The sequence below is a fragment of the Myripristis murdjan genome, chromosome 16, assembly GCF_902150065.1.
Source record: "Myripristis murdjan chromosome 16, fMyrMur1.1, whole genome shotgun sequence".
Taxonomy (NCBI): domain Eukaryota; kingdom Metazoa; phylum Chordata; class Actinopteri; order Holocentriformes; family Holocentridae; genus Myripristis; species Myripristis murdjan.
This window is the reverse complement of record NC_043995.1, coordinates 16,830,190-16,844,253: the sequence shown is the minus strand read 5'-3', so window position 1 is coordinate 16,844,253 and position 14,064 is coordinate 16,830,190. Positions and strand designations below refer to the sequence as shown.

At 39.8% G+C, this 14,064-nt stretch overlaps 1 protein-coding gene across 1 annotated transcript in view; it reads left to right on the top strand.

The window, feature by feature from the left end:
- The window catches only part of si:dkey-233k19.3 (dynein heavy chain 11, axonemal), a 44,642-nt gene extending 32,446 nt beyond the window's left edge, over window positions 1-12,196 (top strand). Inside the window, exons 64-82 of the mRNA XM_030072092.1 lie at window positions 155-390; window positions 521-643; window positions 4,106-4,310; window positions 4,492-4,656; window positions 4,879-5,019; window positions 5,299-5,469; window positions 5,924-6,046; window positions 6,192-6,385; window positions 6,483-6,631; window positions 6,708-6,835; window positions 7,230-7,457; window positions 7,936-8,127; window positions 9,213-9,332; window positions 10,352-10,594; window positions 10,673-10,855; window positions 10,957-11,072; window positions 11,396-11,508; window positions 11,618-11,758; window positions 11,949-12,196. Of these exons, the coding sequence (XP_029927952.1) occupies window positions 155-390; window positions 521-643; window positions 4,106-4,310; window positions 4,492-4,656; window positions 4,879-5,019; window positions 5,299-5,469; window positions 5,924-6,046; window positions 6,192-6,385; window positions 6,483-6,631; window positions 6,708-6,835; window positions 7,230-7,457; window positions 7,936-8,127; window positions 9,213-9,332; window positions 10,352-10,594; window positions 10,673-10,855; window positions 10,957-11,072; window positions 11,396-11,508; window positions 11,618-11,758; window positions 11,949-12,196 (3,219 nt within the window). The remainder of the gene's footprint in view (window positions 1-154; window positions 391-520; window positions 644-4,105; window positions 4,311-4,491; window positions 4,657-4,878; window positions 5,020-5,298; window positions 5,470-5,923; window positions 6,047-6,191; window positions 6,386-6,482; window positions 6,632-6,707; window positions 6,836-7,229; window positions 7,458-7,935; window positions 8,128-9,212; window positions 9,333-10,351; window positions 10,595-10,672; window positions 10,856-10,956; window positions 11,073-11,395; window positions 11,509-11,617; window positions 11,759-11,948) is intronic.
- Window positions 12,197-14,064: the final 1,868 nt, after the last annotated feature.

The following is a 14,064-nucleotide window of genomic DNA, read 5'->3' as shown; positions in this document are numbered from 1 at the left end:
AAGTCAATTAGAGAAATGTTTATAACAGGGTGGTTAGAGGGTGTTATCCACCTCTATCAACATATATTCACTCTGGGATCTGTGCATTTGAGCTGATCTTACAGGCCACCAGAGCTCTGACTAAAGTGACATCATTTCTTGGTTTCTGTTCCAGGGCCCCATACCCCTGACAGACGGCCTGGACCCTGTCCTCATGCTTACAGATGATGCCACTGTGGCTGCCTGGCATAACCAGGGCTTGCCAAATGATAGGATGTCCACCGAGAACGCTGCCATCCTGACCACCAGTGAGCGTTGGCCACTCATCATCGACCCACAGCAGCAGGGCATCAAGTGGATCCGAAACCGGTGGGGGTCAGAGCTAAGGGTGGTGCAGCTCGGGCAAAAAGGGTGAGAAGGGGATTAATCTTCTGTTTGCAATCACAGTCACCTCTTTCAATTTGTCAGACAGTGCTAAGATAGCATAAAATGTGAGTGTCAAGCCACATTTGTTTCTCTGCATCCCTTTACTATTGAGCAGGTATCTAGATGTGATTGAAAAAGCCCTAGCCTGTGGTGAGACAGTTCTGATCGAGAATATGGAGGAGAAGGTTGGTCCAGTCCTGGATCCTCTCTTGGGCAGAAACACTATCAAAAGAGGAAGGTCAGTACTGAAGCAGCAGCATTGCACTTTACTTTGTCCTAATTAAATAGATCAAGGATCAAAAATGATTCTATTAAACATCAAACCAGCCTGCTTGAAAGCCAAACCTCAGCTCTGATTTGTAAACGCTATTTAGCATGGGGCTACTGCATACCAAAAACATCTTAAATCAATGCATGGTTTTTATATCCCTGTTGATACACAAGTCGATATGCCCACAACTTGTCCAAATGTGTCTGTGGTGTGAGACAATGGGAGCAGATTTGCCAGATGGTTGAATCTCACTGAGCATTGAAACACCAGCAAGACATGACTGAATGCAGTATTATTGCCCTCTCTTTAGATTATAGATGAATTTGCAGTGCGTGTTCTGAATCCCTGAGGCCAGCATATTGATTGGCCCCTCAAGATTGGTGATAGATGTATATTTGTGTGCCTATATTCTTTATGTGTGATGAATATTGAACAGCTGAGTCTCAGTATAAGCCCTGAATTGTGGGCAGCCACAGTTATGTGTAAGGAGTTTTCCTATATCCCACAAGGAGCTGGGAAATAACACACACTAAACTCAATGGCCCTTCATCATTATGGCAAACTCAGTTCAAGTTAAAGGCCATCATATATGTAGGTGATTTATGTAGGCGATTTATGTAGGTGATTTATTTATTTGGCAACACAAAAAATGAAAATTTAAATATTAATGCATCAGCACTGTCCATGATGACTGGCTGTAAATCAAATTATTTTTCATAATTTGCATATAAGGTTAGGATTAACTGTGAACTATTGGAAACAATGGTATCAGTGGCACCAGTATTGTCGATGTTGTTGAATTTGTCAGTATGAAGTCATGCCCACACCTAGTGCCCGTAGTGGTATTAGTATAGTATTTTTATTATTATTATTATTATTTTCTTCCCATTACTTTTTCTCATTACACACTTATTGCACATATAACCATAAAGGTGGATTTAACCAAATTAAATGTAATCCTGTTTTTTTTTTTTTTCATGAAAAAATATAGAAAAGAGTCAGATCTTTCACCCATTTATGATTGCAAATTTAAAACATGCTGCAAACAAAGCCCAAATATTGGAGATGAATGCACACTCCAGGCAGCATTTACCGCTAAATAAGTGATGGCTAATTAAAATAACACTATATGGGTGGTCTACCACAAAAGGAAAAAAAGTGTTAAACCAAAATTGGCTCATTAAATTCTAATAATGCAAAAATACTTTGTGTTGTAACACAAATACTGAACAATCAGGTTCTTCCACATGGGAGTGACAAAATGAGATCAGGGTTTTACATACGTAATGTATTAATCTAATCTTTACATTGCATTAAAATATCTCTATCTAATATATCTATCTAATATTCTCCTAGTGAACAGAATATTAAGGAGGAACCTAACTCTTTTAGCAGGATTGAGACCAACTCAGTTTCAGTTGAGATGTTAATGTGACGTCATTTCATTTTGTAATAAATTAAATTATATTTTTGTATTAATCCCCTATGTGTCAATGTAAAGTCATTGTGTGTTGTAAGCCTGGATTATTAGAGCAACTTCTTTAATTTTTAGTTCAGAGAAAGTTAATTGAGGACGCTTTTTCTTGTTCCAGCAATGCATTTCTACAGTAACACACATTCACAGACACCCAGTACAACCACAACCAGTCCTCTGCGGTTGACCAGTGAGCAGCTCCACTGCAGCAGTCAGGCATTAAGTGCCCTGCTCAAGGGCACCTTGACAGTAATGGTTGAGGGAGGAGGGAGTCTCACTCATTCATTTTTCCTACCCACATTCTCCCAGCCAGCAATCTACTGGTCACAAGCCCATTTCTCAAACCTCTAGGCCACTGCTGCCCAATATAATCCAGTCCACAAATATAGTCATTACACTATTACAGTTGTTCTGTAATTATTTTTGTTCATTTGCTAAGGCATTACCGTGAACTAGCAGCATTCCAGCCAGTGAATTTCATAAAATTTCATAAAAATGAAAATGCCATATATTGACGTTGTACTTCGACTTCCCCTTAAAATGTTTACATCTTTTTTGTTCTGATCTATGTGGGACCATAAATATTGAGCATCTTGGCACATGTTCATTGAGCTTCTTCTGAAGTCCTGTCTGTCGACACATAACAATTCATCATAGTAAATCTGATTATAAGTTTATCCCTTGTAGATGACCCACACACTTGTTTCTGTCGATGATTAATACAACCTGCTGGGGCAGCCATGATGGATCTGGTAGGGCTCCACAGCTGAAGTTCATTAATAATTGGAATGTTGTAGAGTGTGAAGTAATGAATACTAATTATTCCTTTCATGGCTGACGGAAGACTACAAGCCAATCCATCAGCAAGGACTTTAATTTGGTGGAGTAATGGTTCTATCAATAGTACATTAATTCTGGCTTGTGAAGATATAGAGTTGAACCAGACCCAGGCTATGAGGAACCTGTGCCGTAAAATTGGGGCCTTGCCTGACATCCAAGGGGTAATTAGAGAAAAATGAAAAGCCACCAGGTTTGTCAAGCCAGTGCTAATTTAATTGAAATGCAGGAACAGATAAATATTGGCTGCTGTGGTGATAATCTTTCATATTTATTCAAGATTATTTGTCTACAGTATATGTTACTTTTGGAGCCAGACTTGTTTTTCTCTGTTTGAGTGGCAGTGTGTTAAAACTGTGAAGTAGATGGGCTAAGATGCATAACAACAAGAATGTTTAGCTTCACAATATTGAGGGTTTGCACTGATAAACAGGAAGTGCTCTAGATGATCTGAAATCATCTCTGTCATTATCATCGAAGTCATGCATGAAAAGATAGCACATTTTTTCCTAAACTGTAAGTGATTTTGAGATCACCTGCACTGTCCTTCAAAAGAAAATACAAGACATAATGAATATTTGAACTCATTTCTATCATCTCTCCCTCCATACACCTAATCTTTCCTGCTTATGGTGTGTCACTGAATATGTAATTCAAATTTTCTGTTTCGGCTACCTACAGTTTATCATTCCCTTTGAAAGTTAATCCAGTACCCAACTGACCCAACTCAAGTCTCACTATATACCCATTTTCAGCAAGATATGTTATTTTCTGGAGGAAAAATTATTATAATTTAGGAATAAATTATGAATTAATGTACAGCATGGCTCAAGTTGCAAATATTACTTTATTAATTTATTATATATTCTTATTGTATATTATTATATTTATTAATATATTAATTTAGTCTACCATTACCATCTACAGCAGCGACTCAGCATAGTTTTGGTCCATGTTCTCCACTTACATTTAAGCTCATTAGTAGTAAGTTACCTTTCAGTTAAAGGGTGTCTGAATCAAAATCTATCAACATAGTCACGTAGTGGTTTGTGGATTGTGGTGCAATAAAGGAAATTCGCAAAAAGTGTAAAAAAAAACGGTATTCTCCTTTAATCCAGGTACATTCGTCTTGGGGGTAAAGAGTGTGAATACAACAGTAACTTCCAACTCATTCTCCACACCAAGCTGGCCAATCCCCATTTCCCTCCTGAGCTCCAGGCCCAGACAACCCTCATCAACTTCACAGTGACACCTGACGGCCTAGAGGAGCAACTTCTGGGACATGTAGTGACCTGGGAGAGGCCTGACCTGGAAGCCCTAAAGGTAAACTGTCATCTCTGAATACAGCAGTAACATTAATCTATACAAAGTGTGTTTTCAGAAGTATTTTACATATTGTGAAAGTTTAGAATAAAGCACTTTTAAATTGTGTGAAGTGATTTAATATGTAAGATTATAGCCTGTAATACCACCAGTCTCAGTAGTTTTGTGTATGCTTCCCAAGCTGGAACTCACCACACAGCAGAACCACTTCAAGATTGAGCTCAAGAGTTTGGAAGATGAGCTGTTGAGTCGCCTTTCTGCAGCCCATGGTAATTTTCTGGGTGATATTTCCCTCGTGGAACAACTTGAGAGCACAAAGACCACAGCCGCTCACATTCATTACAAGGTGAGGTTATTAGACCAACAGGGTCCCCACAGTTGGCTGACTGTAGTTGTTATTTTCTTTTTCAGAGTGTCACTCAAGTGTTTTTGAATGTCACACAACAGCAAACACCTAATTTTATTGCATTAGCTGCAAATGATGTGTAGTTAGGAATATGTGTAATGGGAGGGTTTTGGAGCATGACTGAGAGCCTAATAGCTCATTTTGTGCAATTGGAACACACAGGTGGTGGAGGCCAGGGAGAACGAGACAAAGATCAACGAGGCTCGAGAACTATACCGCCCCGCAGCTGAGAGAGCGTCACTCCTCTTCTTCATCGTCAATGACCTCAGCAAGATTAACCCCATGTACCAGTTTTCGCTCAAGGTGAAAACTTTGCCCCTGATGTGCTCTCAGAGAACTCATTGTGCTCTCAGAGAGCAACATTGTCCAGTGCCTTGACTGTTCAGTGCAGTTTGTAACTGTTGCTTCTCTCTGTGATTTTGCATATATGCACAGGACAACCTGCTTAAATAAGCATAAACATGTGCTTGCATACCATTGAGTGTTAAGCTACTGGTTCATAGCACAAATTGTGCATATATGTCTTTAAGTCTTAATAATATCCACTGTTTTAGCATTGTTCTCCCTTTTCCTCTGTTCCAGACCTTTAACACAGTGTTTAAGAAAGCAATGAAGCAAGCAGAGTGGGATGAGGATGTGAGGGCCAGAGTGCACACCCTAACTGAGGCCATCACCTATTCAGTATTCCTGTACACCAGCCAGGGCCTGTTTGAGAGAGACAAGTTAACCTTCTTGTCACACACCGCCTTCCAGGTGAGGGACTCAGGGCCGCCTCAAAGGTGGGGCCTCCTGTCATCCTCATCAATCAAAGTACTTTTCTGCCCCCACATTAACTTCAATTAAAAGCAGTCAGCAGGACCATACGTTGCTATTGATTACCTCTCACACCTAGCTTCATAACTGCTGTTCAGCCAGTTGGTTCTGACAGGGGGTGGGTTCTGATGGCATAATGCAATTATCTGTCATTGCACCAACTGTTTTCATCCTAGAAATTGTGGGGCTCTGAAGGCTGTCCTTCATATGGCTATTTCACATTCAGAAACACTTAGTCAGCCATGTGCTAAGGCTGATGAGGTTGCCCAGTCCCTTTGCTTATGTATTTTCTCACAGTTGTCAATTAGAGTCCGGAAATGATTGAAAAGAGATCAATACAGTGTACCAAGGACTGATCACATCATTACAAATTGCTCTTGTCCCTGCCCCTCAGGTTTTGCTCAAACAGAACAAGATTGATGCTCAGGAATTTGACTTCCTGCTGCGTTTCCCTGTGGAGCTGAGCAAAGTTAGCCCTTTGTCCTTCCTTTCTTCACAAGCCTGGGGAGCCATTAAGGTACAGTATGGCGTAACAAAGGCTATCATTGTCGGTGACAAAGCTTTTCAGTTACCTTTTCCATTGCTGTGAGCTATCATGTCATCTCCACCTACCATATTCCAGTGGTTAAGGAGGTCTTACATGGTCTGTTATCTGTATGTAGACAATTTCTGCAATGGATGAGTTCAGTGGGCTGGACAAAGACATGGAGAGCTCGCCAAAGCGCTGGAGGAAGATAATTGAATCTCAGTGTCCTGAACAGGAGAGGCTTCCCCAGGACTGGAAGAATAAGAGCCCCCTCCAAAAGCTAATCATACTGAGAGCACTCCGCCCAGACAGGATGACCTATATACTTAGGCAAGTCACCTACCAATGTATACCTAGAGAATAAACATTTAATGAACACTTTCTTAATACTTCATTTGACTTGCCAACAAATAATATTCCCTGGCAGGAATTTTGTGCAGGAGAGCATGGGGAAAAAATATGTGGAGGCCGCAGGGCTGGAATTTGAGAAGTCTTTTGAGGATAGTGGCCCATCAACCCCTGTGTTCTTCATCCTCTCACCTGGAGTGGACCCACTGAAACATGTGGAGAAACAAGGTACTATGTCTACCAGGTGGCAATTATACTTATATTTTGATCAGAGTAAAGATTCAAATGATTTTTCCTGGCACAGGATTCAAGCTGGGATTCTCCATTGACCAGGGCACTGTACACAACGTGTCTCTGGGCCAGGGTCAAGAGGAGGTAGCTGAAAGGGTTTTGAGGAATGCCTCTCAACTCGGACACTGGGTCATTCTACAGGTAGGAAACATTACTCAGCAGAGGCTGGGTTACTGTAGCAACTTCAAGCAGCTGCTCCAACCAGCCACTAATGCATCTAATTCAATTATCTCACCCCGTGAGCAAGGGAACTAAACTGAATTTAATCAATTCAGTCAACACCAAGATTGGCTAAATCAGTTCCATAAATGCCTACAGGAAAATGCCTGCATCCACTTGAATGACTGAAAATCTTCAGAATAATTCAGAGCTAAACATTTTACAGAGTTACCCTCCCCAACTTGAAAGGACCATAAACATAACAAAAGATCAAAATATGTTTACTTACAGATTTTCTTTTTTCATTAAGGCATTATATCAGCCGTTAATAAATTATTATTTATTGGATAATCTTTTTTATATTTCCTTTGGTCAGAACATACATCTGGTGGCTCGCTGGCTGCCCTCCCTAGATGCTCTTCTGGAGACAACCGGGGTGAACAGTCACCCGGACTACAGGGTCTTCATCAGTGGGGAGCCACCAGCAAGCCCCGATCAGCACGTTATCCCTAGAGGCATACTGGAGAATGCTATCAAAATCACCAGCGAGCCGCCAACTGGCATGAACGCCAGTCTGCATGCAGCCCTCCACAACTTCAGTCAGGTATGTGGAAAATGGTTACTGCAGTGCTTTACGGTGGTGTAACGCTTTTTTCATGAAGAGGATGACAGAGTTTTTTTATTCTTATTAGTTATTTCTTTCTTTTATTTTTATATATATATGTATTTAGTTAGCTGCATGTTTTGGTGCAGCAGATATACTCGAAAAATATGATTTTGAGGCTATAATAATAAGAGAAAGCTAATAATATCTATTGTATACCCTTTTAATTTCTGTATGGTTTATGTGTGCATTTTGTTCAGTAATGTGGTCTTACCTGTTTGATTTAGTTTTGTATGCTTTGATGTTTGGAGACTGAAATAAATAAATAATCACACACACACACACACACACACACACACACACGCAACGGAAAGTAGTCTTAAAAAATGTCTGGAAATGATTTACCCTTTATGAAAATTAGTGTCTTATATGCAACATACATAATAATCTCTCTCTCTCTTTCCCTCTCTCTCTTCAGGACACATTGGAGATGTGCTGCAGGGAACAGGAATTCAACTCCATGTTATTCTCCCTCTGCTTCTTTCATGCATGTGTTACTGAGCGCCGTAAATTTGGCCCCCAGGGCTGGAACCGTAACTACCCCTTCAACACTGGAGACCTCACCATCTCAGCCAATGTCTTGTCCAACTACTTGGAGGCCAACACCAAAGTATTTTTACAACCATTGTTTTTCATGAATGCCAATTCATCAGTGTTTTTTTTTTTTTTTTTTTTTTTTTTTTTTTTTATAATTACTGCCAGGAGGCTAGTAAATTTATAATGATAATAGTGATAGTAGTCACAGTAGCGATAGTGTCAGCTAGTGATGCTGAATTACCCCTCAGTGCCTCCAATTACTTAGCAAAATCATTTGTTCCACGTTTATTTATGAAAAATGTTCATTCCTATCTTTTTGCCCCCACATTTCTCCTCTTATGCTGTGAACACCCAACCTATAATTTAGCTTTATCTTAGAAAGACAAAAAAATCCATTCTTATGTTGCTGCTCCCCTCACAACTCGTAATGCATTTCTCTTAGCACTCCTATTACTCTGGTCACAACCAATTATGTCTCCTGGGTATTCTGCCCTCCAAAAACGAATGTCCTTCATTATGTTAACCAAACAGTAACCTGTATGTGCGTATACAGAGAATTCATTAGGAGGGCAATGAAGCGTTATCCTAAATGTAATTACATGCAGCCGATGTGACAGTTCACAACGCTACATAAGTGATCACTGCAATTAGAGCTGATGAAGGAAGCAATTTGCAAAACAATACAGGTACAAATGATTGTGAACCTCCAGCTTTTGTAATTTGTTATGAATCACAGGTTCTTTTCTTCCTCCTTCACCCTCACGGATCATCATCTCCTGCTGAGGGAAAGACACTTCTGTCATACTCTAGATCAATGTGTGTAAAGAAACATAATTTTGTTCTATTTCCCCACTGCTATCATCATTAATAGAGCTTATTTGGGAAGCGATCATATTGTTACCACTGTAAGTTTCCAGGGGGCCAATTGTGTGATGCGAAAGTATTCAGAGATAACCAACACTGAAACTGTGCTGAAAATAAGAGTGATTAAGAAATGATTCTGAAAGGTAACTGGTGTCCTGGAAATAATTTTTATAACCTTTGTCCTTAAAGAGCGATGTGCGTCTGATAGTCTCGAGAGAATGTATTTATTTTGTATATTTGTATTGATACACGGTCCAGCGAGTCTAAATACTGAGCCAATTACACACCATCCAGGTGCCTTGGGAGGACTTGTGCTACCTTTTCGGGGAGATCATGTATGGAGGTCACATTACAGATGACTGGGACAGGAGACTGTGCCAAACTTATCTACAAGAGTACATGCATCCAAAAATGGTGGGTCTAAGTTCATGCTGCTTTATTTATTTCACATTATTTTAGTTTATTTGTTTGATTTTTATTTCAGAAGAACAATTACTCTGGAAATTATTTTGAAATGTTTTAATGGCTTTACTTATTATGTTTAAAAAAATCTTCTTGTTAAAATGGTGCACACTCTATGTTTGTTTATGCTGAATTTTACTTTGCCATGGTTGTTGAAACATAGTGGTAAAAAAAAGTGCTAAAATCGTTCAAGGTTCCTCAGGTTTCTGGGCAATACTCTTAAGGTAAAGGGTGCCCTCTTGGGATATAAAGATAAACTGCAATAGTTCCCTTTAGCACATTGTCATCATTTCTACCAAAAAGTTTTAAGTATGTGCCTTTGATAATGTTACCTGCTTGCTTACCTGCGAGGTTCTTGTGCTTGTACCAAATGCTGATGCCAGCTGCTGCCTGGCACGCCACTGCAGATATTATGAGATTTTTTTAAAATTTTGTATGTTGCTGTTTAGCAGGTGTTCACTTGATAGAAGCTCAATTTTAAATTCCTCTTTTTCTCTCACAGACGTCTGATTAGCTCTGTGCCAATTCACCTTTATGACCAAGCTTTGCAGCCACCCTTTCCCCCAGAATGCTATTTGGCCCTCAGACAATCAGCCATCAATCAATGTGTTTTGCTATAAGAGCAGCAACATTTGTCTTACACATGCACTGTTGTTCATCATATTGACTACCACCCAAATACAGGTGCGATAACATAAGGCTAAGCTTGGACTTAATTTGTAGATCTTTCTTTATTTCTGAAACAGGCTGTTGAGGCAAAATATTTTGATATTTAAATTTTCTGCAGAATATGAAATACTTCAAGTCAAAGCAGAATGTATCTTATATTTTATATAAGTGTTAGAACAGGTCTCTACATAATTTTCTAAACACACAATCAAAAATCATTATTTCTATTTGTCATTACTATTGTAGCAACTGTCAAGAAATCTTGACAGTTGCTACAATCTATCTTTTGTGTCATTTTACAGTTTGAAGGGGAGCACTTCCTATGTCTTGGGTTCCTGGCTCCTCCATTCATGGACTATGGTGGTTATCACAGTTATATTGACAACCACCTCCCGTCTGAGAGCCCCGTTCTCTACGGTCTGCATCCAAATGCCGAGTTGGAGTTCCTCACTGTCACCTCAGACAGCCTCTTCAGGACTCTGCTGGAACTGCAGCCCCGGGACTCCTCCAGGGGAGAGGGGCCATCTCAGAGCACAGAGGAGAAGGTGTGCAGTGATAGTAAGAATTACTGTTTCCAAAAACTCCAAACACATTGACCTAACCTTGTTTACTGTGTTTGTCAGGTCAAGTCTGTCCTTGATGATTTCTTGGAGAAGCTTCCTGAAGAGTATAACATGGCAGAGATAATGGCAAAGTCAGCAGAGCGCAGTCCCTATATCTTAGTCTGCTTCCAGGAGTGTGAACGCATGAATGTTCTGCTAGCAGAAATGAGAAAGTCGCTGGAAGAGTTGGACCTCAGCCTGAAGGTATGGTAGCAGTCTATTGTCTATCTGCTGTGAACACAAATGAAAAGTGACTGTTTTATCAGCAGTATTGTGAATGATTGATGGTAATTCTATGTTTATAGGGAGAGCTCACTATCTCCTCCAGTATGGAGATCCTGCAGACAGCTCTGTTCAACAATTCTGTTCCAGACTCCTGGGCCAGACTGGCTTATCCCTCCACTAAAACACTCGCACAATGGTAACTACAGGATAATAATTATACAGTAAGCAGCTCTTGCATAGCTTGGCAACTTTAGCTGAAGCTACAGGCCCATTTTGTTTGAATAAACATGGAAAATCTAACAAATGTGTCCATTTTGTAAAGAACATTTAAAACTGATGTTCCCTTGTCATATACTGTGTTAATCCTTGCATTGGAAACTTATTTGTTAAATTTAAAAATAACGTCTTCAAACACAAAGCCAATAATAGGGTGATCCTGACATTACTGATGGTTTAGCCAGATTTTAGACTCTAAGCAATAATATGCAGTTTACTTAATTGCAGATAATTTATTTTCAGGTTTAGTGATCTAATGTGTAGCTGTCGTGAGCTGGACAGCTGGACTCAGGATCTTGTTCTACCAGCAGTTGTCTGGCTGTCAGGGCTCTTCAACCCTCAGTCCTTCCTCACTGGTGTGTTCCCACTCACACACTTGACACTCACTGAATTAATTAAACAGGAGGATTTAGATGAATGAACTCCAGCAGCAGAAATCTTTACATGCTGATTTTTGTTTTTAAGCTGTGCTTCAAAGCATCGCTCGCAAGAACCAGTGGCCACTTGATAAGGTGACACTGACTGTGGATGTTACCAAGAAGACTAAGGAGGACTTTGGTCATCCGCCGCGGGAGGGCGCCTACATCCATGGACTCTTACTGGAAGGTAAGACTTATAAACTTCAATATCTCTGTGATATAATATATCCAGCTATACTGAATTAGGTTACACTCGTTTAGATTTTCCCAAAAAATGTGTCTGTGAAATAAGAGACATGTCTTCACAACAGATTTGAAACATCTCTGTTAACTTTGCCAGTTCAACTCACAGTAGAACTTGTTCTGTGTCGTCCCAGGAGCACGCTGGGACACCCAGTGTGGAATCATTTCAGAGGCTGTTTTGAGGGAGCTGGCCCCACCCATGCCAGTGCTTTATGTCCGCGCTGTTCCTGTGGAGCAGCAGGAGCTCCGGAACACTTATGAGTGTCCAGTGTACCGCACTAAGCTGCGTGGGTCCACCTATGTTTGGACCCTGCACCTCAGAACCAAGCAGCCTCCTGCCAAGTGGATTATGGGTGGAGTGGCACTGCTGCTGTCTGTATGAGACATTATGGGCCTGTCAGGTCAGCAGGGACTCCTGGTTTGTAGCATTTACATACTGAAGCTGTTGATAAAAAGTAAAGTGTGGATGTGGTGCATTTTGTACCAATTTGACAGTATTGAATTAAGTGTTCATTAATATGTCATGTGATTACAATTTATTTTGCTCATAGAATTCTTTGATGATGTTTCCTAATGTAGTCGTTATTATACATTGATATTAATACATTTTATATTTTTGTACTTAATACTAAATCTTTATTGTGCCCAGTGTAGACAAATACACTAATATAGTGATATTTTTAATCCAGTATTACATTAAATGTACCCCATTGAGTTAATACTTGACAATGCAATGATCATTTGTGCATATTTTAGATTCAGAGATACCAAAGAAATGGAAATGCATCTTCAGCCGCTGGTGAACCTGTTGTGTCTGTGTCCGGCCGTGCTGAACCTCTCCCTTGAGATGGTTTAGTCTAGGCATGATTTGTTGGGAGCTTATGTCTCCATTTTAGACCATGTAATTCTGGATAGGGAGCATATTTTATTGGAAGGTCAAGATTAAAAAAGCTCTCTGGCTGCCCTCTACTAACTGAATGATACACAATGGCGTCTGGAGGGGTCCCGGACAGAATTCCCAGGAGATGATGTGCATGGTTGCTATTGACTTTTAAATGAGGTGCATTTGACATTGACCTTTTGTACGGCAGAGGCAGAATACTAACAGACTAGTGTAATTCATTCGGCCTGGCCTGCTGGAGAAACCTATTCAGAGACTCTCTCTGATAGCTTTCTATGAGAAAGCAACACATTAGATTATCCATCCTTTATCTGTCTGCACTCTGTGTTAAGATCTGATTGACTTAATATTGACTAAACGGGCCCATACATTTAATCAGTCGAAAGTAACATAGTCATTTTATCTTAAAGTGTTAAATTGACTTCATTCTAGTTAATTTTATACCCAGAAGATAATCAGATTTAGTCATGCTAAAGTTTGACTGTTATTATGCATATATTCCCAAGGTTTAGTGCACAGGATGATTCATACCCTTTGATGTCTTCTGTATGTCAACGCTACAGTAAAATATTGCAGGAGCTCCAGAGTCAAGGTTAAGATCTTACAGTACATCACTGGGAAGAAATTATTTTAATCTCTACAAAGAAATGCATCTTACTAAGATTAAAACTGTATATAGTTATGATAATTAGTTGAATCTACTGATTAAATTGTAAGCCATGTTTATTTTCATTTAAAAAAAAAAAAAAACAGTACGGAGTTTATGGCTCACATCCAATGAACAGTTTGTATGTTCAACACTTGTAAATATAGGTTATCTTCCACCATTGCAGTATGAACCTAATATTAGTGAAGGTATATACAAACACTATGAGAAAGTTATCTCCAGATCAACTTTGACACCATTTGTTATCAAAGGAAAGGAAAGGTGCAATATTAGCTGCTCAGCAAAATAAGTGATTTATATTTTGATGTCTAAATTACAGCCATTCTAAAATGTTTTTTATGTAAATCACCACTCTTATCGTTTCATTTCAAATGAGATTTTCTCTAACACTAATAGCTGTTGTTCTTGATTTCTTCCTGCAGCCAAAGTGGCTACTGCCTTGTCAGGGACCAGGGCAGATGGAGGATTGATTCTATGTATTGTATTGCGCGGGGGGAAATGAAGAACTAGTCTTCCTGCAGTTTCTCTTCGTCTGCCCTCTCTTCCTCTCATTAGCACGCCACAGCAGCTAGCCAGTCATTTGGTGACAGGGAAATGATACACTGTTAGGAGTGTTTGGGAGGAAATGGCAGGGTACAGGACCAGACACAGCAGGGGTCATGCCACAGATAGTCATGTTAAA